The sequence below is a fragment of the Eptesicus fuscus genome, chromosome 13 (assembly GCF_027574615.1).
Source record: "Eptesicus fuscus isolate TK198812 chromosome 13, DD_ASM_mEF_20220401, whole genome shotgun sequence".
In the NCBI taxonomy this organism is placed as follows: domain Eukaryota; kingdom Metazoa; phylum Chordata; class Mammalia; order Chiroptera; family Vespertilionidae; genus Eptesicus; species Eptesicus fuscus.
Window position 1 is genome coordinate 6,694,434 of NC_072485.1, and position 25,143 is coordinate 6,719,576.

At 43.4% G+C, this 25,143-nt stretch overlaps 2 protein-coding genes across 3 annotated transcripts; one reads left to right on the forward strand and one right to left on the reverse strand.

Annotated features, from left to right (window-relative positions):
- Positions 1-10,506: 10,506 nt before the first annotated feature.
- On the reverse strand, positions 10,507-14,723 carry FDXACB1 (ferredoxin-fold anticodon binding domain containing 1). The gene is made up of 5 exons (XM_008150158.3): positions 14,481-14,723; positions 14,197-14,353; positions 12,619-12,822; positions 12,303-12,461; positions 10,507-11,970 (listed from the first exon to the last, which is right to left on the reverse strand). The coding sequence occupies exons 1-5, from the start codon at positions 14,650-14,652 to the stop codon at positions 10,791-10,793; spliced, it is 1,872 nt and encodes a 623-aa protein (XP_008148380.2). The 5' UTR covers positions 14,653-14,723; the 3' UTR covers positions 10,507-10,790.
- Positions 14,724-14,769: 46 nt separating this feature from the next.
- Positions 14,770-19,171, forward strand: CFAP68 (cilia and flagella associated protein 68). 2 transcript variants are annotated; one of them, XM_008150160.3, is made up of 4 exons: positions 14,770-15,142; positions 17,799-18,029; positions 18,538-18,604; positions 18,848-19,171. In XM_008150160.3, exons 1-4 carry the CDS (start codon positions 15,101-15,103, stop codon positions 19,021-19,023), a joined length of 516 nt encoding a protein of 171 aa, XP_008148382.1. In that variant the 5' UTR covers positions 14,770-15,100; the 3' UTR covers positions 19,024-19,171. The 2 variants fall into 2 exon arrangements, with proteins under 2 accessions (XP_008148382.1, XP_028014339.1); XM_028158538.2 differs by lacking the exon at positions 14,770-15,142 and adding an exon at positions 16,406-16,611.
- The last annotated feature ends 5,972 nt before the right edge of the window (positions 19,172-25,143 follow it).

A 25,143-nucleotide genomic window follows, 5' to 3' on the forward strand; every position in this document is an offset into this window, starting at 1 on the left:
TCAATCAGGGCCTTCCTTCCTCTGGCTTCCTTCCTCTGGGGCCTTCCTTTGTTCCTCGCCGCCCCCTGGTGGTCAGCGCACATCATAACAAGTTTGGTCAAACTCATATTAGCCTTTTATTAGATAGGATTAGGTCATCTGGAGACCATATGGGCTGAGCTCCAAAATGGCATCAGCACCCAGGGATGGGGAGTCAGAGGGTTCAAAGTACTCTCAGTGGGCTTTTTCGGTAGTGAACTCTCTGGGCAGTCCGGATCCTGGGAAAGTCCAGAGCAGAAAGACAATGGTCTTAACAAGTGGAATGTGGTCTAAGCAAAAGGGAATGTCAGTTGTAAAGTGGTCTAAAGGTCAGTTCCCAGGGGAGGGGGTATTGATTCAGTTATTGGATCAGACCTAACATTCCAGCCTTTTTGTTTTATGGAACAGGGATGGATGTCCTTTCTTCCATCTGAGAGGGGACATCAAGATCATAAGGGGATGGACTTTGATTGTAGCCAGCTGGAACACTGTATAGATTCCTCCTGGTTGGAGCTAGGGGTTGCAGCAGCATGATTTCCCTGAGAGACTGGTTGGTGAAGACTCAAAAGCCATCCTGAAGAAAAGATGAAAAATGACTCAAAGTACATGAGCCAAAACCAAGGATGAGAAATAGGAATATTAATGGTCCTAGGAAGGAAAGTAGCCAGGTATACCAATTTATATTTTTTAGCCAGTAGTCCCATGAATTTGATTGATGTTCTCTAATCTTTGTGGTCCTTTCTGTTAATTTTTGGGTGGCATCCCTGACTAGGCCAGACTGGTTGACATAAAAACAACACTCTTCCTCTGGAAAGAGGCATAGACCCCCTTTCTCTGCCGTTAGGAGGTCTAGTCCTCTCTGATTTTGGAGGGTTACAGCTGCTGTGAATCTCTCTGATCCTGAATTTGAACTAAACTTTTGGCAATGTCATCTGGGCTCCTGAGACAGGATTTCAAAATATTGTAGAGCAGTGGTTAAGCTTCCTATGCCAGTCCCAACATCTGTTGAGATACTGAGGGTTATGAGGAGAGGGATTATCTGGACTGCCCTTTTGTGTTGGATATGATAGGTTACAGGGACAGTAAGATTGATTATTATGGGCTACATCTACATTGGGTGAGAGATAGGTTCCTGTCCAATTGGTCGGGAGGCAAATATATGTGTTTTCCCCATAAAGGGCGAAAAATCCCTGATCATGGAAACAAGCTGAAAGGTGTAGAGAGAAGAGGTGGACTAAAGGGTATGAGGTTCCTTTTCCCAGTTCCACCCTCCAAACTGAGAGGGTAGTTGCCATGGTGCTACCGATAAGGGTGACAGATGAGTGGTTGAGATTCTATTGCAGTGAAAGTGGGAAGGAATGCTAGAATGGGCTGTTATCCAAGGGAAAAGAGAAAGGGAAGGAAAGGAGCAGCTGAAGCATTGAGCCTGGATGGTTGAATAAGAAATAAAACAAACCATCTGTAGGAAATAACTATTGGCTTCCGGGGAGACCTGGTAGTCAACCCCTTGGGACCACTGGCCGTTCAGTAGCTCATGGTTAACTGTGGTGTTGCAAGCTCATGATGGGAGATGGCATACTGTTATATTGCCCTGTGACCTTGTAAAGCACAAAGGGGCTTGGGCGATTAGTGGGGTGTGTAGAGTGATGGGAACTATGACTGGGATGGAAGAAGGAGCTACCTTAGCAAGAGACTGAATATAAGTAGGGAAAAGAAGGGAGGCTTGATTTGCCTGGACTGTAGGATAATAACCTAAAAGCATGGAACCATGGGGTATGCCCTGCTAGTTTAGCTGCAGGCGGGGTAGTTAGGAGTACCTGATAAGGGCCTTGCCATCGGGGCTATAAATTATTTGACAGAAGGGTTTCCTTTAGGAGGACCCAGCTCCCTGGCTGTAGAGGAGTAGGGGGAATGTCTCCTGTAAACGGTAGAGAGGACCTGATCAGCATGTTTTCTCAGTAATTGCCAGGCGAGATTTAAAAAGGGGCAGCCCTAGCTGGTTTGGCTCAGTGGATAGAGCATCGGCCTGTGGACTCAAGGGTCCCGGGTTCAATTCTGGTCAAGGGCACATGCCCGGGTTGTGGGCTTAATCCCCAGTAGGGGGTGTGCAGGAGGCAGCCAATCAATGATTCTCTCTCATCATTGATGCTTCTCTCTCTCCCTCTCCCTTCCTCTCTGATATCAATAAAAATATATATATTTGTAAAAAGGTTAAAAAATAAAAATAAACTGGGGACACAGTCTCCTAGAGGGGTCTCTGTGGAAGGGAAGTTTCCTAATAAGAAAAGTCTTCCCTACATGAGTTTAATGAGACTAAGAAAGGAGGTTGCACCGAGGGTGGGATTTGGGGTGCCCTGATGTGTTTAAGGGCTAGAGGTAGGAGAGTAGTCCAAGGTTCTTTAGTGTTAAGAGTTAATTTAGGTGAGACTTAATTCAGGAATTCGCCTCTTCTACCTTGCCTGAAAACTGGGGCCGGTAGGTGGTGTGTAAGTTCCACTGGATGTTCAGAGTGGAGACCTGTTGAGTTATTTGAGAGAGGAAAGCAGGTCCTTTATCTGATTGTAATGAGGTGGGGAGGCAGAGTCTGGGAATGAGATGCTGAATGAGGATTTGAATGACCTGGGAGGACTTTTCAGACACAGTGGGGAATGCTTCTACCCAGTAGCTACTAGGGTTAAGAGGTATTTGGTGCTTTTAATAGGGGGCATGTGAGTGAAGTCAATTTGCCAGTCTTGTCCAGGGATTTGGCCACTAGACTGATGAGTAGGGAAAGAAGAAGGTCTGACCTGTTTTTGAGGAGATACTGAGTACCAAGTAGAACAGGTTTTGGTGATATCTTGCAGTAGGGGGCTAGGCTAGGACATGTGATGAGGGGTTTTAGGAGTTGTAAAAGCAGTGTGTATCCTCTATGTAGGGAATTATGAATAGCCCGTAAGATATTGTGGGCCTGTCCCTGAGGAAGGATATATTTTCCCTGAAAATTTTTTTAAAAATATATTTCTATTGATTTCAGAGAGGAAGGGAGAAGGAGATAGAAACATCAATGATGAGAGAAATCATTGATTGGCTGCCTCCTGCACACCCCACCCTGGGGATCTAGCCAGCAACCTGGGCATGTGCTCTTGACCAGAATTGAACCTGGGACCCGTTAGTCCACAGGACTGACACTCTATCCACTGAACCAAACCTGCTAGGGTTTCCCTGAAAATTTAACCATGGATCTTCCCAAGTGGCCCCAAGAGCTAATAGGGACTGAAGTTCCTCTGGAGTGTATTGGGATGCTATATGAGGTATCGCTAAGAGTTGGGGAGATGGAGCTTCCTCTGAGCAGCTGCCTTGGCCTCCTGGTCTGCTTTGTTATTTCCCTGTATTATGGGATCATTCCCAACTTGGTTTCTTTAGCAGTGTATGACTTTTTAAAAAGCTAGAAAAGGGGAAAGAAGTTCCTAGATACCAAGCAGGAAGATCTGTGGAGGCTTTCAATGGTAGTGTCAAGGACTGTGAATGAGCGATGGAAATAAAGGAAGTCTAGGCCCAATCTAAGCACCTAAGCAACAGGAAAGAGTCAGAGCTTCATACATCAGGTGTGATCATGTCCTGACTCACGGAACAAACCTTTCTACAATTTTCACAAACCTTTCTACCCGTTCTGAAATAACCATCATTAAAATAAAAAACAGTGTTTTTATCATTCCTTAGATTGATGTTTATGAACATGTTTTAAATATACTCTTACTCTCAAGAAAATATACCTTCAACAAAGTACAAGAGACCTGTAAAAAAAAAAAAAAAAAAAAAAGCTTAGAGCAGGCGGATGTGTTCATGTCTAGCAATCAATGTTTCAGTATTTTATGTTATTTCAGAATATTTAGATGTTTATCATTTAACCCAGCAATGCTCCAAAGCCTTTAAGTTTCCAAAGACTTTGGAAAATTATGTATAGACATATGAGGCTGGAGAGAAACGGGGCGGGCGGGGGGGGGGGGGGCGCAGAGAGCAGGCCCTGCAGCCTGTTCTAGGACTGCAGTTACCGGGCCTCCAGCTGCTTGGATTTAAAACTGCCACATTTTTCCTTAGAGATAACATGCTAAAGTTTGGGTGATAATGGCGTCAGCTTCTACTATAGCAGGACTGCTCAGTAAGTATTTGCAGTTTAGCAGTAAAGAAAGTTGTTCTTTGAGAAGGGGGGTGAGAAGGCGCTGAGGTGAGAGCAGTTTTCAGAGCATTAAAGGGGTGAGATACTGGCCTTGGGATCTAAATGCTCAGTGAGGGGTCCCTTCATATGCACCATAGAGGGGCTTGCAAGAAGACTAAAGCTGGGGACCCAGAAGCGAAAGTACCAGAGAGCCTGAGAAAGGGGAGTATTCCTTGTTAGAGGAGGGGACAGTCATGGAGGAGATAAGGCGTTACAGTCCGAGGCAATGGCTGGACTTTGTGGGGTGAGAGTGAAACCGAGGTAGGTGATTGTGGATCGGGACAACTGGGCTTTATGAGGGGATGCAAGGTAGCCCTGGTCAGGCACTGAGGAAGAGTGAGAAAAGAGGATAAACGGGTTATCTAGTAAGATGCAGTGTAGAGGTGAGGTGGCTAAGAGCTATGAGACTAGTCCGTCAACCCCCATAGTAGAGACTGAGGAAGGAACAAAGGTCCCAGTGAATTTAGGGAGGGCAGAATAAGTGGTCCCAGTGTCACTTAAAAAGGAGATCGGCTTACCTGCCACCACAATCATTACCCGAGACTCTGTCCTGGTGATGTAAGTCTGTGGGGCCTTGTCGGGACCTGGGCAGCTTCAGCCTTCAGTGGCCAGTCCCAGGAGGTCTGGGAGCTCCAAACCGGATGCAAAGGGTGGCCATGCTGGACTGGCTGAGGTCTAACCTGGAGGGGCCAGACTACAGTTTGATTTCCAGTGGCCTTCCCTTCTGTACCTTGGCAGGGACCAGGTGGGGTCTGGGTTTGAGCAGGACTTGGCCCAGTATCCTTTGTTTGCATTTGAAACATGGGCCCAGAGGAGGCTTAGCCCCTGACTTACCCTTGGTTGGAGGACCAGCACTTCATTTGGGGTTCATGGGAGCGGTGGCTAGGAGCTGGAAGGCCTCCATCTGGGCACCAGCCTTGGCCTGATCTCGCCTTTGTTTTTGGATTTGGGTCTCCTCATCTCTATTGTTAAAGACTTTAAAGGCCCGGTTAACAAGGTCTTTTTGAGGGGTTTGTGGACCTATGTCTATTTTTTGAAGTTTGTGACGTATGTCAGGGCTGATTGGGATATAAAATGGGTGTTCAAAAGAAGGGTTGCCTCTGGGGAGGTGGGGTCTAAGGTGGTAAACTTCTGTAAGGCCTCTGTGAGGTGGGAGAGGAAGAGAGCTGGGTTTTTGTCAGGGACCTGAGTGATTTTATTGAGTTTGTCATAGTTGACTGCCTTATGGGCAGCCTTTTTGAGTCTGGCAATGAGATGGGATTATATGGCTACGGAACTGGCGCCCTGGAGCATTAACCTGAGATTCCTTTCTCAGGTCAATTGGGGGGACCACATCAGTGCTAACCAGGTTGGCTGCTGTGTCCTGTCTATGGAGGGCCTCGGCATGGTCCTGAGCTGCTAGCCAGACCTGTTCCTTCTCCTCTGGGGTTCGAGAGGAGGGCAGGCTGACATAGATGTTGTGCCAGGTCAGGGTCAGGTACTCAAATCCCTTGGTAAAAGTGGTTGGGTCAGTGGAAAAAGACCCTAGCCTTTTTTTCAATCTGGGAAAGGTCAGACACAGAGAATGGGAGGTGGACCTGGACTGTGCCCTCAGTTCCTGCTCCCTCCCTCAGGGGTAGAATGGGCATGGGAATAGAAGTGGCTGTAGAGGAAGGCAGTCTTTGGGTGGCCAGAGAGCGAGTGTTAGGTGGGGAAAAGGCTGTATTGGAACTCGAGTTGTCGTGATTTGGACTCTCAGGGGTGCTGGGAGAAGGTGGTTGCTGGGTGAAAAGTAGATTCAGCATCAGAAGTGTTAAGAATAGGTTGTTTTGCATGAAGGAGAAGGACCTGATAGGTAGAGCAGGACTGACAGAGAGAGGGATGGGACAGAAGGGTGAAAAAGGCCAGCATGTAGGGAATCTCTGACCACTTGCCATCTCAGTGACAACAATTATCTAAGTCTCACAATGTGTTAAAGTTGAAAGTGCTGTTTTCAGAGACTCATTATCTAGTTTGTATTGTGGCGGAACAGTGTTACAAAAGAAAAGGAGGCGCTTGGGCCTGATCTACCCCTGAGTCTAAGGTGGTTGGGATTTGTAAGGACACAGCCAAGAGGGGTTGTTTCAGGGGATTCGGAGGGAGTGTTCCCCATGATAAGAATAGTGTGGTCCACATGAGGGGAAGGGTGATGACAGACCACAAATCCAAAGGTGGCTGTTTAGGGCAGACGTCCTCACTGCTAAACAAATCACCATGAGAAGCGAGGGGTGACCCTCTAGACTGGGTGCCCCCAGGCCAGAAGCACCCAAAGCCGAACAGCTGAGGACTCTTCTGCCTAGTGCTAGGATTTTCGAGATGAGAGGACTTTTGAGAAGTCAATGAGAGTAAGTGGACAGAAGTCTCCAGAGGAGGGAAGTTGTGGAACGTCACTCACCTAGAGAAGATTGGCAGTTGTGGGATGGAGGGTCAGCGATGGAGGAGGAGAGGTTCCTGATCTGGCATCCTCCTTGGCTGGTTTGGGAGGGACTAACGGAGGGGTACCCAATCGAGGCCAGCAATTGAGCCACCCAAGTAGGATTTGGAGGTAAACCCAGGACAAGTGTTGCTGGCTACTGCTCTCCAAGCAGCAAACTTGGGGTGACCGAAGCCGAGCAATGGCTCCCCTTCCCCTTGAACCCTCCTGGGTTTTGGCAAGAAATGCTAAGGTCGCCGAAGGAGATATCCACAAGGCTGAAAGTGGTAAAGAATTATAAATTTATTAGCTCATCTGGGAACCAGATAGGCTGAGCCCCAAAATGGCGCCAGCACCCAGGGATGGAGAGTCGGAGGTTTTAAAGGACTGTAGGTGGGCTTTTTTGGGGAACTCTCTGGGAGGGTTGGATCCTGGGGAAGTCTAGAGGGGAAAGATAATGGTCTTAGCAAGTGGAATGTGGTCTAAGCGAAAGGGAATTTTGGTTGTGAAGTGGCTAAAGGTCAGTTCCCAGGGGAGGGGATATTGATTCAATTATTTGATCACACCTAGCAAAGTCCAAGGCTGCATAGCTACGAAATGGTGGAGCCATATTCCATCCCAACTCAGGAGTCATAGTTCAACCCAGGACTTACTACAAAGCCCATGCTCATCCAACCCAGAGTTCAGGAACTTTCTCCTGATTTCATATATGCATTTTTATACAGGCATCTGATATCATGCCTGTGACCCCCAGGGGTCATTCACATGTTCCTGACATTCTCCCTACTCCCCCAATCACAGCTCTATCCCATCCTGTGGAGCTCTGTACCTGTAACTACCAAGTTTATAGGGGGAATGCTCAACCTGACAGAGTCCCAGGTTATGATTTCATACTAAAAAATTCCAAGTTTTGAAAATGGCAATTGAGTATATTGCTCAATTCTCACATGCAATTGTTAGTTATCCAGTTCAGACATCCTAGCCTAGCTATATCTCATACATCCATCTCGTTTTCATTTCACTCTAATCCAGGCCCCTTTCTTCCTCTATCTAGGACCACTACAATAGCACTCTTACAGGGAACTCCCATCTCAAATTTATCTTGTGCAACACTGTCCAATTAATTTTCAAAAGCACTACTCTTGTGTCATATCCTTAGTTAAAAATTGCAATTTTCCTATTGCCTGCCAAATAAAATGCAAACTCCTTATTGTAGCATTTGCAGTCTTTCATAAACAAACTCCAGCCCCAACCTGCTTTTCTAATATCATCTCCTACTACCTTCCTATACACATTTTACATTCCAACTAACTAGCTTGAAAAGTTCCCTAAATGCTCCATTATCTATACCTCTGCTCATGTATGCCCTTTGCCTGGAATCATGGCCTCTCTGCCTAACAAACCTGCCATGACATCCCTGCCCTTGTGGGGTTTTTGTTTGTTTGTTTGTTTTTTTTGTTAATCCTCACCCAAGGATATTTTTCCATTGATTTTTAGAGAAAGTGGAAGGGAGGTGGGGAGACAGAGAGAGAGAAACATTGATATGAGAGAGACACACAGATTGGTTGCCTTCTGCACACCCATCAGGGCCAGAGATCGCGCCTGCAACCAAGGTACATGCCCTTTCCCGTAATTGAACCCAGGACCTTTTAGTCTGCAGGCTGATACTCTATCCACTGAGCCAAACCCTTGTTTTAAGATCCAGCTCAAATGCTACCTCATTCATGTACCAGGTACTGCTAGGGATGGATGAAAGCTATATGCTGGAAGCTAATTCCAGCATGGCATAATAAAATGCAAGAAGTCCTCAAAAGGTTGATGGGCTTCTATATTCAGCAAGGCTGAATCATATTGCCTGCTAGAATAGCCAAAAGCATTTCCCCAAACCTAAAGATTTGCATATATTATTGCCTGCTACTGGAACTGCTGAGGGCAGTTCCCCCAACCTGACAATGCCTACTGTATACCAAACCTTGCCTTTGATATGTATATCTGCTTTGCCTTAGGGCAATTTGTGTAAATAAAGAGCTAGGGGTCCAGAGATTCAGAGAACTTGGTTACTGAAGCTAGGTCTCCTCTGGCTCCCCAAAATGCCTTCCAAATTTATATTTCATGTCTAGTCTCTTTATTAATTTACAAGCAGCCCTTCTCCAGATTCCTGAACCTTTCTAGATGCTGAGAAACACCCTGGCAACTATACATCACTTAACCTGCCTTTAATGAGCTTATAGTCTACTAGAGGCCCAGTGCACAAAAATCTGTGCATTTCGGGGGGTCCCTCAGCCTGGCCTGCACACTCTTGCAGTCTGGGATCCCTCAGAGGATGTCTGACTGATGGCTTAGGCCCACTCTCTAGGGGATCAGGCCTAAACTGTCAGTCAGACATCCCTCTGGCAGCCTGGGAGTCTTTGGGGGATGTCCAACTAAGCTGTTATTCAGATATCCGTAGTGCTGCTGTGGAAGCAGGAGAGGCTCCTGCCACTGCCGCTGCGCTGGCCAGCCATGAGCCAGCTTCTGGCTGAGTGGCACTCCCTCTGTGGAAGTGCACTGACCACCAAGGGGCAGCTCCTGCATTGAGCGCCTGTCCCCTGGTGGTCAGTGCACATCATAGCGACCGGTCATTCCCGGTAGTTCTGCTGGTAGGGTCAATTTGCATATTACCCTTTTATTATATAGGATGTGGAGAGCTAAGCAATACATGTGTCCATAAGGTATTTCTTAATTCTTCACTCCTCAAATTTACTCCTGTACCAGTTTTCCTATTAATGACACTCAGTTCTTCCAGTTGCTCAAATAAAAAACCTAGTTGATTTCTCTAACTCCACACCTTCCACCCACACATATATTTAATTCATCAGCTAGTCCTTCTAATATTGCCCTATCCAACAACTTCTTACACCCTGGTCCAGGTCACCATTATCTCGTTTGCATTATCATAATAACCTCCAAATTTGTTTCTTTGCTTCTATTCTTGCTTTCCTATATATGCTCTTCTCCAAATACAAGAATAAATAGCACAGTTATTTCCTTCATAAAGTTCACAATATAATTCCAATTAGTGGAACCTAACTATTAATTAATAGGAACATATATTAATTCACATTCTTCAGAGTTCTGGGCTGAGCCAATCTCCCAGTGTCCCCTAGAGATGCTTACAACAGAAGGCGCCCACATCTAGGAGGGGGACAAACTTTAGAGTTAATTACAGTTGAGAGACTACTGCTGAAGACCAGGGAAAGGGAAGTAAAGTAACAAAGTGGCAGAAAGAACTTGGGCTGTATATTCAGATCCAAATATAAACTCTAAATCTGATACCTATTAGTTCCATGACTTTAACAGTAGTCAACCACTGATTAAAACTGATGATGATGATGATGGTACCAATGGAGCACTTGCAACTTACCCAAGCTAATAAGTGTTGGTCTGACTAAAAAGCACTCTTGTACATAGATTTAGTGAGATGATATAATAGTTAAAGGAAGAGGAATTGACAGTGTGGAAAAATATATATCTATATATAAAAGCCTAAGCGATCGTTCGCTATGACGCACATTGACCACCAGGGGGCATATGCTCAACGCACAGGCATGGAAACATGGAACAGACTGATGAATCTCAGCTGGAGGGGGAAGTGGGGAGGGCGGGAGGAGATTAACCAAAGATCTTATATGCATACTAGAGGCCCGGTGTATGGATTCATGCACCAGTGGGGTCCCTCGGCCTGGCCTGTGGGAATCGGGCCGAAACAGGCAGTCTGACATCCCTGAGGGGTCCTGGATTGCAAGAGAGCGCAGGCCAGGCCAAGGGACCCCACCACTGCACGGGCCTCTCGTTTATATATATTTGATGAGACATTCAAGTTCTATTGCCTCTTTAGCATTAGAGCATCTAAAGTACCTGATGATGTTTTATTTGTTTATTTTCCTAGTCATTACTCAGGATCAAAATACTGCACAACTCCAAAGGTCTCCAATCACATTATAGTCTATAAGTTTAAGTGATCGAGTCACAAGGTATCTTTAGAGTCAACAGTCACAAGGTAAAAGATTTTACAAAAAAAAATAGTCCAGAGAGGACTCCCAGTTACAAATGGGGTTTTTCATCTCATACTCGTAAGGATCATGCTGAGGAAATAAATTTATTAAACTACCGAGGTATCACATGTAGTCGTTGAATCTCTTTCCTAAACTGGGATTGCATTGATGCTACCTGCTGCTGGGTAAGGGCTTTGTCACAGGTCTGGTAGGTCAGTCTATAGCAGAGACTGACCTGTTTAGTCTTGGGGTGCTGAAAACGACTAAGAAATTGTATGGATATGACAGTGTCCTGGGACACTGCTCGGGCCACAGTGTGAAACTCTAGTTCATCAAATCCTTTTTTCTCATCTAACCAAAAACTAATATCATGCACATAGCTTGGAGGATATAGGCAATAACTTTTAAAGGGTTCTATTTTCTCAGGGACAAAATTCTTCAGAAAACGTTTATCAAAGGTCCACAACATCCTCCAGTCAGAGATACCCCAGACAAGCATGGCTAATAGGTCCAAGTTCATAGACACAAACACAAAACACTGTTCTTCATGTATAATGCTTGGAATAGATGTGGTAACAGACCCAATACTCAGATCCTTGGCACAATCTGGGCCAAAATTATGAGACTTCACATTAATCATATAATCTTTCCCATTTGGTTGAAGGACAAATTCTACTGAATTGCTCAGTTTAGAACCCTCCAGCAATGTCTGAGTCAGAAGGCTATCTAGAATGCCCTTCAGGTGGTTCAGTAGTGACTGAAGACAGTCATCCTTTGGATTTTTATTAAATCCAAGGATAAATAAAGTCTCGTGAAATGCTGGCATTGTGAAAGGTAAGATGTGGCACTTCTGAAAGACAGGTCCACTGAGGATGTACAAAGAACCTGGGAGGAAGTCTGGTGCTTGGATGACAGCCTGAACATGAACTAGGAGAGACGGTCTAAGCCAGATCTTGGTTTGGGCATAGATTCCTTCAGGAGCTTCTTCCTTACCATCTCTTCCAGGGCTCTTAGGAAAGCTAAGTTCTGAAAGTGACACTAGAAAGTCCTCCATGTCTTCTGTTGTCCCACCAGTCAGGGACTCAGAATTTGAGTTATCCTCGAGGAGATTAATCCAAAAGACAGTTGATAGAATGTCACAGTTCCAGGAAGCGAGAACACTGGTGTCTCCAGGTGCCAGCAAAGGGAAAGAACACTTCAGCCTTTTTAGAGGGAAAGCTTTGCCCAGTTCAGAAATCAGTTTCTCATTTATGGTTTTGATCGGATGACAGGAAGATGCTTCTAGGAAACCCCTGTGTAAGCACAAACACAAAATAACCTTTTAAACTTAAAATAGTAAATAATTATAATGTAGTTAGAATATAAAGTGAAAATAGCTACATAGAAAAGAATTATCCTTAAGATAAACAGAGATATCATGTGTTTCAAACTCTGACAACCACCGTCCATACAATATACCAGAAAATTTTTAGTTCTAAAGAGACTTATGTAGGCTAGACTGACAAGTATTCAGAGCACCAACATCATTAACAGTATATGTAGCATCCATTCAATATATGGTTGCCATCAAGCCAATCAGGATACAGTTAGAGAAAGAAGTAATTTCTGATAAAATACCAGTTACCTGTTCAACTTTCCTACAAGCGCTTCTGGTTCTGGAAAAGAAAACCAGTGGTCACCCAGTTTGACCCTGAAGATTCTCGGTTGTGAACCTTTAAAGGGTAAGCTCCGGGTGAAGATATGGTTCAAAGCACCTTCTACATGAAATGACTTATCTTGACTCCTGGCAAAATAGATACCAAGTATGAAGTCTGTTATTGTTAAGGAAAGTAAGTGTTTGAGACTGAATCAGGAAATTGGCAAGAAAAAAGTTTACCTATGAGTTTTTTTTAATAATTAGTGAGAGAGCTGAAACGACTTAGACCTCTGTTATTACTTACCTATATCCAGTGCACTTGTACCCTGGCACAGCCTCACAGCTGAAGGGATGCACATCACTTAAAATGAATCCGCCTAGAGCTGCCATGGCAACCACTTGCCAACTGTTGTGCCATTCTCTTGTGGGATTATCAGCAGGAGTCCCACCTTGTCCTCTACACAATGCCACATGGACTTCTCCTTCCTCTGCAAGAACATCTGCACAGCTAATGGGGGTGTGGAGGAGGGGAGAGAATACCAGCCATTTATCAGAAACAAGTAGCAATTATCACAGGAGTGAGTTATATATATATGGTTTGGCTGTGAAATAATTAAAATCTAGTCACACCCATTGGCAAAGGTCTATTAGACTTCAAACATGCAAAGAAAATAGCTGGAAGTAAATTAGAATGTAAATTCAATGTTCAACTCATAACTGACACTAGTGCCTGACCACAGTGCTACCCAGCTTGGTATTTGCATTGTTCACCTACATGCTACAGAAAGTCAATGTCTGCAAAGTTCCTATACAGGATTCACCGATCAGGCTGTTCTTCCTGGTGGAGAAAGTTGTTCTTTTCACTCCCCTCCTGCCTATTAAAATTCTACACTTCAAATACTAACTTAAAATACTGCCTCTCTGAAAAATTTGTTGACAACCATGACCCAAAGAGACCTCCAATTATGCCACATGCTTTGGTAAATAGTGTAAAGCAGCGATGTTCAACCTGTTTCATCTTATGGCACACATAAACTACTAAAATTCTGCAGCACATCAAAAAGTTTATTTTTTGCTTATCTGACACAAAAAATAGGTGTAAATTTGATTCATTCACACTGGACGGCTATTGTTGTTTTGGTTGTTGTCATTTTATTTGACAATCTAAGGGAAAAGAGGTCAGTGCCCCTGACTAAACAATCAGGTATTGCATGTTTTAAAAATTCTTGCAGCTGTGTCACAGTTCCCAGTGGAGAAAGTTGTTCTTTTCACTCCCCTCCTATAAAGTTCTATACTTCAAATATTTACTTGAAATATTGCCTCTGTGAAGTTTGTTAACAGCTGTGACCCAGAGACCTGCAATTGTGCCACATGTTTTGGTATACTAGTGTGCCTGCCTCCAGACACCGGTTGAAAATTGCTGATGTAAAGCACTGTGGTAAAGTCCCAATAAAGTTATGAGGCTATCTAGAATAGTAGTTACTATTAATATCCTCAGTGTATAGATGAGGAAGCAAAAAAGGATTAAGTAAGCTTACCTAAAATCATACAACTATTAAGTAGTGGGCGTGGATTTGAGTCCAGGCAGTTTGGCTCCTAAATCCATGCTCCTCACCTTTAGACTACACTGGTTACCATTATTTTGCATGATCAAAAATAGGTGATCAGCCCTTTAGACACCCAAGGCACACTACCTGTACTTTGATTTAGCCTTCAGGGTTATACGTCTGACTTTCCAATGAGACTGTATTCTTATAGAGCTTTATATTCTCTCTAAACCTAGCATAGTAATTTACACACGTGAGCCTAACTTCCCAAACTAAAATGTCCCCGTGCAGTATGTAATGTACGTCTTTACTTGTGAGGGCTCTCCTTTCCTCACCTCTGGAAAAACTTGGCAAGCAGTTCCCTGTTCCTGGCTACTCCAGCTTTGCGTCCACAGTGCGGAAAGTTAAAACAAATTCGGTCAAACTCCCTGTCGTGCACTTCAAAGGCATCTGCCAGCTGGGTGCAGTCCACACCAAAACGTATCTTTGTACCTGGCACGAAATATAGACAGGAGGTCTTTAAATCTCCACCGGACTTGCAGGAGCAATCCTCTCCGGAACGCCCACGTTCCCCGCTTTCCAGTGTGGGTCGCGCCGCCGCTGGGCGGGGCCTCGCTACCTCGCTCGCGCAGGCGCCGCAGGTTCTCCCGGGCCGCCGGGTCCCCCGCCAAGTCGGCGGGGCGCTGGAGGCAGGTGGCCGTTAGACTAGTGCTCGGGTCCAGGGTCTCACTCACAGCGGCGGCGAAGGAGAAATTGCCCTCCCCAACCAAGAGGAGGCGCCGAGGGGCCATGGCCTCAACTTGCTCTCCCGCTGGCGTCCTCGGCGGCGCTCGTGCATACGTCACTTCCGTCGCGGGTCTCCTGCCGGCGGCGCCTCACCCGTCGCCGGTTGATGACGCGCCACAGCGCTCGGTGGCCTGGACAAACTAGTACAGCAGCACCCCGGGATGAAAATAACTATGAGTGCAAAAGGGAGACGCCGACCACGCCGCCCCCGTACTCCGCCCACCCCCTCGAGGGTCTGAAATAAAATCCTCTGAGCCCTTGGGTGGCCCTGAGCGACTTCGTCACCCAAGCATGAGGTCACAAGCAGTCGGTAGCGCAGAGGGAGAGGCCGCGGGGGAGGCGAGTTCTGAGTGAAGGAAGCGGGGCGGGACTCGGGCCGACGAGAGGTTAAAGTCGGCTGTGTTCTGCTGGTTCCTGCCACGGAGGATTTTAGAAGTCTTCGTCTCATCCAAAATGGCTGCTGGCCATTGTCTCTACTGCTCGGAATGTCTCCAGGTGCTTCCATCTCCTGCCTTTTATCCATTCGAGAAATATTGAGTGCCCGTTGTGTGCCACTGTGAGGACGGTTAGATAGATGCGAATATGGATGAGCAGGATGTGGCCTCTGGTTTCCCTGAGCTTGTGGTCTGGTGAAGGACGCACAGCAAAAGAGGCAATTCTGATTTAGCTGTGAGTGGAGTAATTCAGGGTGCTGTGGGAGCACACAGAAGGGAAACCTTGAAATTTGGGGGGGGGGGGGGGAGTGAAAGATTCCCTGGCATTGAAACGAGTTGAAAGCTATGGGAGGAAAGTATACTCTACCCGAGTCAAGAGGAGTGAAGAGGCAGAAGGAACAATATATGCAGAAGCATGATGGAGAAGCATACTCCCCATACTCCGCCCACCCCCTTTTCAGAGTTTGGCTGAAAATGTAGTTGGAGGGACAGTAGATAATAGATGACACTGAAAAATTAAGCAGGGGCCAGGCCATACAGAACGTTATAAGCCATTTTAATAGCCTGATCCTTATTCTGAAACAGTGGCCAGACACCGAAACATTTTAAATAGGAAGAGGACACAAATTTTTATTTTCGAAAGTCCTGCTTTTTTGTGTGAAGTATTGGAAAGCCCCAGCTGGTTTGGCTCAGTGGATAGAGCATCAGTCTGCAGACTGAAGGGTCCTGGTTTGATTCCAGTCAAGGTCACATACATCGGTTGCAGGTTGCTCCCAGGTCTGGGCCCTGGTTGCTGCTCATTCGGGAGGCAACCAATTGATGTTTTTCTCTCACATCGATGTTTCTGTTTTCCCCTCTCTCTTCCACTCTCTCAAAATCAATGGGAAAATATCCTCGGGTGAGGATTAACAAAACAGAAGGATTGGAGAACTAGACTGATGGCATGGAGATCAAATGCTTTTGCAGTCATAGAGTCCAGGGCTGAGAGGGAGATCTGAACTGTAACTTGGCAGTGGGGATAGAGGCTAGTGGGCTAATTAAAAAATCAACAAGACCTCATGATTGGGTGATGTAAGGGGTTGAAAGAGAAATTGGTGTCAAAGATAAGCCCCGGGTTCCAGGAGTGGAAAACTGAGTGGATGATGGTATGTATCCAACTGCCCCAGGACAGTATCGCCTTGGTCTGCTGCCTGAATACTAAGCCTGTTGAACATTGTGGTACCAGCTACGCTTTAGTCATTATGCTGTTTGTTGACATCAGTGCATCCACCTATCTTTGCAAAGGCACATCAAGTGAGAGGACAGTATTGGCTTTGTCCCTACCTGTGGAAAGGTGGGTGAGTGGTGACCTGGTCATGGTGATCGAGTGATCTACATTCTTTCTCTGCTTAAGGACTGGGAGGGCCAGGTTTGGTGACATCTCTTCTTTTAAAGAACATGGACCAGAAGAGTAAGGTTTTCTGTCACTTTCCTAGAGAATCTACAAACAACATAAGCTCCTCAGGATCAGATTACTTTTCTTTACGGAAGGTAATGTCTTGTTCCTAAGCCAAGGGACCAGACTTTCATTTTTTCTTTTTGCCAAAAATAAAAATGGGTAGGCTTCTTTTGATTTCTTACAACTTGAAATTCAGATATTGGTCATCTGGTATGTTCAAAGAACTGTTGATTGAGAGGTCAGGCAGAAGAAGAGAGTGTAATAATGAATAAGACACAAATCCTGTCCTCAGGGATTTACAGTCCAGTATAGGGTATTGAAAGTTTACTTAAAGAACTCTTGAGCCCCGCCTGTGTGCTCAGTGGTTGAGCGTCGACCATGAACCAGGAGGTCATGGTTCCATTCCCAATTAGGGCATATGCCCTGGTTGTGGGTTTGATCCTCAGAGGGGAGCATGAAATAGGCAGCCAATTAATGCTTCTTTCTCATCATTGATGTTTCTATCTCTCCCTCTCCCTTCCTCTCTGAAATCAATTAAAAATATTTTTAAAAACTCTTGATACATGGTAGAAGTTATAAATATAGAAAGATATGAACATGAAGTACGTTGTGAGACAAATAAGTTAACAAGGGAAGGCATATGGAATAATTGCATTTGAATTGGCCCTAGAAGGAAGGAAACTATCATTTATTGATCATTTATTGTGTTATCTAGTTTTCCAGTTCTCACTTATCCCTATTCTCTTTGACTATAACAATACTTTTATTTTTTTAGAGAGAGGAAGAGAGAGAGAGAGAAACATCAATGAGAGAGAGAAACATTGATAAGTTACCTCCTGTATGCACCCCGACTGGTGACCCACTACACAACCTGGGTATGTGCCCTGACTGGGACTCGAACCCACCATCATTTGGTGTACGATGCTCCAACCAACTGAGCCACACAGGCCAGGGAAATAATCCTGGTTCTTAAATTCCCACATCTCAAAATTACCTGAACATTTAGTTAGTATATAGTATTGGGGTTACTAAAGTTTTTCTGTATTTTTGAGGGGAGCATTTAATCTATATAGTCATTCATTACTGCTGATTGAGAGGATAGGTCAAAGGACTTGTGGACCTGGAGAAAAGGAAACAGAATGACAGCAATCAAATTGGAAGGAAAGCCTAGACTCTTAGTGAGGTGTGCTTATATTATGTTTGGCCAAGGGTGAAAAGGGGAGGCCTTTTCTGCTCTCTGATTTTTATAAGAAGCTTTTCTTTTCTCATCTTTTCCCAGAGAGAGTTCCTCTCCTGTTTCCTTACAAACCCTCACTATGGCAGCCTCATTAATGCAGATGGCCATGCTGAAGTGTGGACAGATTGGAATGATATATCCAAGTTTTTCCAGTATGGATGGAGATGCACCACTAATGAGAATACCTATTCAAATCGTACCCTGATAGGCAACTGGAACCAGGAAAGATATGATCTAAGGAATATAATACAGCCCAAACCCTTGCCTTCCCAGGTAATGTAACTTTCTCTCCCCTTGTTTCTTTCTGTTAGTAAAAGAAATAGTGGCCATTTGAGAGGCAAGAATCTGATAACTTCTAATGCTGAAATCTCTCATACTTCTTTTCAGTGAAGTGGTTGGGGGAGGGAAGCTGTTCTTAGCTGGAATACCTATCCCACTTTACTATCAAGTTGAATATTATATTATTGTAAGGTAATAAAAATATGGGTAGTACTCTTTCTCTTCTTGTTTGAATTTTATTCATCTAAAGAAATATGCAATGTCTTCTGACTTAGGCTAGCTTTCCCCCTGGTCCTTGCCCTTTAGGTCTCTTAAGTAAACATAAAAAGGTTATGAAAGTTAGTAGGATATAGAGTAATATATATAGACCTCTAATGGTATATATACCTCTAGTTAATCTAAAATATGACAGAACATATTAGAATTCATGTCACTGTGTCCTTTATTTCCAAATATTGGATGTAGACGCCTATATTTTTAATCTATTACTTTTTCTTTCCAGTTTGGACACTACTTTGAAACAACATATGATACAAGCTACAATAACAAAATGCCACTTTCAAACCATAGTAGGTGGACTATTTTTTTTAATTCTTAAATTCTCAGGACCTAATTCAAGGCTGGAACATAGAAGGAACTCAAATAAAAGTTAACTGAATGAGTGAATAAATGAATGAATGAGTGAATGATTTCTCTCTCTTCTGAATTCTACAGAACTCACTCTCTATTCCCTCAGAAGTAATAATGAAATTGGTTACTAAGACTCTTACTATTGACTGATTCCACTTGTCTTCTCTTTTCTCTTCCCTCAGGATTTAAGCGAGAGCCTCACTGGTTCCCAGGACATCAACCTGAGCTGGATCCACCTCGATACAAATGCACAGAAAAGTCAACTTATATGAGTAGCTATTCAAAACCTCAAATTGAGCATCACTCTGTGTGTGTATGTAATAATAATAACTGCCCATTTCAGGGTGTGAGGTTCTAACAAAATTATAAGAAGCTTCATTTTTCCAGAACAGAATACAGGAGGGAGCACATTTTAAGCACAACTAAGAACTCAGAAGACTATAGCACAGTTTCACGCTCTGAATAAATAAAGCACAGGAAATGTTATCTACCACCTTTAACCAATATTTAAATGTAAAATTTGAGTTGGTTATATCTATTAGTTATATAATTAGGGGTGAAGTGGTTGGGGGAGGGAAGCTGTTCCTATCCCACTTTACTATCAAGTTGAATATTTACTGCCTGTTGTAAGAGGGCAGTAAAAGTAATTATTTCTCTCAAATCTATAACCAGTCTTCTCTTTCCTGCCTTCCATTAAGAGCAAAATTCATATAACTTAAGCTACATTTGCCTAGATGCTCTCTGGTTTTGAGTCTGATAGTCATGGTCAGATAGTGTAACTTTAATGTGATCTTCATGAACATTCCTCTTAAGGACTAGAAGAAGAAAAAGAACTTTTTTATTATCATAAAGAATTTAAAACATACCAAAGCAGACAGAATATTATAATGAACTCCCATCTTCAAAACTTTATGATAAGTTTTTCTACCCCTATCTACTTTCTGATTTTAAAAAATTAATTTTGGAGCAGATCTCAGAAATTATATCAAATTATCTATAAATATTTACATTTATATTTGAAAAGATATGCCTATCAATGTTTTACTCCCCACAAAGATCACCACAGAAACCTGTTGATCAAACAAAGCTGAGTTATTAAACCTATAGCAAGGAAGAACATCAGATTGACAGAGTCTTGGTAATAATTCAAAAGGCAAATATTTGGGTAAGTTATTATCTTCAGGAATTGGGATAAGGGCTCAGTTGGTTTAAGGTGAGTCTTTCAAAGTGGGAAATTGATACGGATTGATAAAAGGTTGAGATTAGTTTATGGTTAATGACCACAGGGAGGCAACAGTCTTAATTTTAAAATGGCTAGATTAAGATTAAAAATAGCAGTGGAGCCCTAACTGGTTTGGCTCAGTGGATAGAGCGTCGGCCTGCAGACTGAAGGGTCCCAGGTTCGATTCTGGTCAAGGGCATGTACCTTGGTTGCAGGAACATCCCCAGTGGGGGGTGTGCAGGAGGCAGCTGATCGATGTTTCTCTCTCATCGATGTTTCTGACTCTATCCCTCTCCCTTTCTCTCTGTGAAAAATCAATAAAATATGTTTTAAAAAAAATGGCAGTGGAGTAAGTTAATACTAAACAGACACACTCCCAGGACCAAACTGGAATTACAACTAAAATACAAAAAACCATCATGAATAATCAACTGAAGACTAGCTGGAGAGAACCCTGATAACAAAGGATGGAAAGACTATAGAGACTGGTAGGAAGGGCAGAGGCGTGAAAGGGCTGGTTGGGTTCCCACAGACAGCAGCTGAAGTTCTGGAGAGATATCTCAGCTGGGGGGCGGGGGGGGGGGAGTTACCACTGAGAACTCTGGGATCTAATTCCCAAGCTGGGACCCCCAGCAGAGAGCATGAGAACTGAGAAGGGTACCTACATAACATCTGGCTGTGAAAAACAAGGGGCTTGCTGTCTGTCGGGGAGATATAGCTGGAAATGCAGGCACCCACTTAAAGGCCCAACACACAAAATTTTGAGTGCAGCCACTCACCTTGGGCTCAGGGAGGGAGGGCAGAGTGGACTGGAGCTGTGTAAGCATAAGCCAGGGTTGAGGGCTCTGGGATTAGAGATCAGAAAGCAAATACCCTGGTTTTCTGTGCTGAGTCATTCCTTCACACTGTAGAGATCATCTTTCTTGGGCAGATCTTTGCTATCCAGATGTTTTTAGCCTGGGGGGGGGGGGACGGGAAACAATTGACCCACCCTATTGGAAAACCCCTTACCCACCCTGTGGAGTTTCTGAGGCCTATTAAGAGTCTGAGAATAACCATTAGCCTCCAGGCAGAAGCAATTGCCCCACCCTGAAGGAAACCCTCACCTCACCTGTGGACAATTGCCCAATGTTACTCATGACTCCTTCCAATCAGTCTGCAGGCTGAGGTGTATCTCTGGAGGCTTTGAGTCTTCACCTGATCTAATTAGTCAGAAATTGTGTTTGGGGCCCCACTGCAGATACCACCCCAGACAGCACTGGGAGGCAAACACCAGCAGGATCCCAAGTATCTGAAGCTGACACCTGTGGGACCACCTCCATTGGAGAAGTGAGTACACCTCAGAACAGGACAATCAAGGTGTGAGACTCAAGGCAGACCCAGCCTCTGGGCTAACAAGCCCCCGACCTGGAATACGAGGGACTTCAACCTCTTGGGCGTGAATCAGGTTTCCCAAGACCAGAAAGGGAGAGTGACTCACAGGCACCTTCACTAAAGAAGCTCTCAGGAGGTCCAGGATAGAAACACCAAGGGACCAGATTCAACAACATCAGAGCAAAATCCAGCAAGCCCTAAAAATAGCAGACCCAAAGCACATATATGTATAACAGGTGGCATGCCAACATTGGGGTTGAACCTTATTGGCAGCAAGTCAGAGGGGAGATCCTCTCACAAATGGGACACCAATAATCAAGTCCCAATTACAACAGGAGAGCCCAAATAATACACACAAGGGGATTCCTAGAGCATCTAGCTCAGGTGAACAAAGAAAATGCACCACTAGACACCTCAAGACACTTTCTACATTAGGCCAGTCCACAAAGAATGGGAGGCATAACAGTTCTATCTAATACATAGAAGCAAATACAAAGAGACAGCTAAAACGGGGACAAAGAAATAACCCCCAAATGAGAGGGGAAAAAAAGGAATCTCCAGAAAAAGAACTAAATGAAATGGAAACAAGCAACCTATTAGAGTTAAAAGCAATGGTTATAAAGATGCTTCAGGAACTTAGTGCAAATTACAACAGCATGAAAAGGAAAATAGAGGCCATTAACAAGAACCAGACAGAAATGAAGAATGACATATCTGATATCAAGAACACACGAAGTTATTAAAAGTAGATTGGTTGAAGCAGAGGATCAAATCAGCACTTTGGAAGACAAAGTAGAAATAAATACCCAATTAGAGCAGCAAATAGAAAAACGAATTAAAAAGTAGGGAGATAGTTTAAGGAAACTCTGGGACAACATGAAATAAAACATCTAAATTATAGGAATACCAGAAGAGGGAGAGGAAGGAACAGAAAACCTGTTTAAAGAAATGACAGAAAACTTTTCTAACCTGATGGAGAAAAATGTCACACAAGCTCACAAGGCAGAGAGTCTCAATCAAGATGAACCCAAAGAGACCCACACCTAGACATAACATAATTAAAATGGCAAACATGCCCTGGCTGGTTTGGCTCAGTGGGTAGAGTGCCAGCCTGCGAACTAAAGGGTCACAGGTTTGATTCCATTCAAGGGCACATGCCCAGGTTCAGGCTCAATCATGGGTGTGGGGCATGCAGGTAGCAGCCAATTGATGATTCTCTGTCATCATTGATGTTTCTATCTCCCTCTCCCTCTCCTGTCCTCTCTAAAATCAATAAAAAATATATATATTTTTAAAAATGCACCTTTCAATAAGCATTTTATTGGTCATAGAGAACATTTTATAAACTTGACCCCAAAGGCAAGGGAAGTAAAGGCATAAATAAATGAACAGGACTATATCAAACTAAAAAGCTTCTGCACAGCAAAAGAAACTGACAACAAAACACAGAGGCAGCCAACCAGATAGGAGACAATATTTGCAAATATTAATAATATAATACTTATTATATATAATATAATAATTAAAAATATAATAATAAGCACTATTAACAATAGTAGCTTCAACAAAGGTTTAATTTCCAACATACATAAAGAACTCCTAAAACTCAGCACCAAACAAACAAACCCAATCAAAAAGTGGGCAGACGACCTAAAAATACACCTTTCCCAGGAAGACATATGAACAGCCAATAGATATATGGAAAGATGTTCAACCTCATTAGCAATTAGGGAAATCAAAATCAAAACTACAATGAGATACCACCTTACACCTGTTAGAGTGGCCATTATCAACGAGACAAGCAATAACAAGTGTTGGAGAGGTTGTGGAAAAAAGGGAACCCTCATCCACTCCTAGTGGGAATGTAGACTGGTACAACCACAATGGAAAGCACTCTGGCAATCCTCAAAAAATTGAGAACAGAACTACCATACCACCTAGCAATTCCTTTCCTGGGCATACACCGAAAACCTCAAAATCATGTATTCACAAAGATATATGCACCCTATGTTCATTGCAGCATTATTCATGGTGGACAAGACATGGAAACAACCAAAAGAGGACTGGATAAAGAAGATGTGGAACATATACCCATGGAATACTATCAGCCATAAGAAAGGATGAAATAGCACCATTTGCAACAACATTGATGGACCTTGAGAACATTATGCTAAGTGAAATACAACATTCAGAAAAAGCTAAGAACCATATGATTTCACTCATGTGTGGAACATAAAACTGAAACCCATGAACACAAACAGCAGTGTTGTGGTTGCAAGGGAGTAGAGGAAGGGGGTCCTAATATATGGTGCCAGGAGAAGATTTGGCTTTGGGTAATGAGCATATGGTGCAATGTACAGATCTTGTAACATAGAAACACACACCTGAAACCTATATGTTCATGTTGACCAATGTCACTCCAATAAATTTAATTTTAAAAAATCATTTAAAATGTAAATAGTTTAAATGCTCTAATCAAAAGACACAGGGTTGCTGAATGGATAAGAAAATGAGACCCATATATGTGCTATCTATAAGAGAGTCTCCTCAGAATGAAAGGACTCACTGCCCTATCTGGTATTGCTCAGTGGATAGAGCATCGACCTGAGGACTGAAGGATCGCAGTTTGATTCCAGTCAAGGGCACATGCCCGGGTTGCGGGCTCCATCCTCAGTAGGGGGTATGCAGGAGGCAGCTGATCAATGATTCTCTCTCATCATTTATATTTCTATCTCTCTCTCTCCCCCCCCCTTCCTCTCTGAAATCAATAAAAATATATTTTTTAAAAAATTAATGAAAGGACTCACAAAGACTAAAAGTAAAGTGATATAAAAACATATTTCATGCCCTAACCGGTTTGGCTCAGTGGATAGAACTTCGGCCTGTGAACTGAAAGGTCCCAGGTTCAATTCTGGTCAAGGGCATGTACCTTGGTTGTGGGCACATCCCCGGTAGAGGATGTGCAGGAGGCAGCTGATTGATGTTTCTCTCTCATCGATGTTTCTAACTCTCTATACCTCTCCCTTCCTCTCTGTAAAAAATCAATAAAATATATTTTAAAAAATATTTCATGTCAATTGAAATGAAAAAAAAAAGCTGGGGTAGCAATACTTATAACTGAAAAAATAGACTTTAAAATAAAGGCTATGGTAAGAGACAAAGAAATACACGGCATAATGATAAAGGGAGCAATTCAACAAAAGAATATAACCTTTGTAAACATTTATGCATCCAACATAGCAGTACCTAAATATATAAAGCAAATCTCGATGGACATAAAGGGAGGGATCAAAGTAATGCAGCAGGAATAGTAGAGGATTTTAACACTCCATTGACATCAATGGATAGATTTTCCAGACAGAAAATCAACAGGAAAACAGTGATCCTAAATGACACACTAGATTAGATTAATTTAATTGATATCTTCAGAGCATTTCATCCTAAAGCAGCAGACTATACATTCTTTTTAAGTGCCTATGGAACATTTTCTAGGATGGACCACATGTTAGGATCCGAAACAACTCTCAATACATTTAAGAAGATTAAAATCATATCATGCATATTCTCTGACCACAAGGGTATGAAACTAGAAATCAATTACAAAAAACAAACACCTGAAAAACACACAGATATGGAGGCTTTTCAAACTATTACAAAAAATTCAAGAGGAGGAGGGAAGACTCCCAAGTTCAGTTTGAGGCCAGCATTATCCTAATTCCAAAACCAGATAAAGACACTACAAAGGAAAAAATTACAGGCCAATATTTCTGATGAACATAGATGCTAAAATCCTCAACAAAAATTAGCAAAATGGATCCAGCAATACATTAAAAAGATCGTACACCCTGATCAAGTGGGATTAATCCAGGGATACAAGGTTAA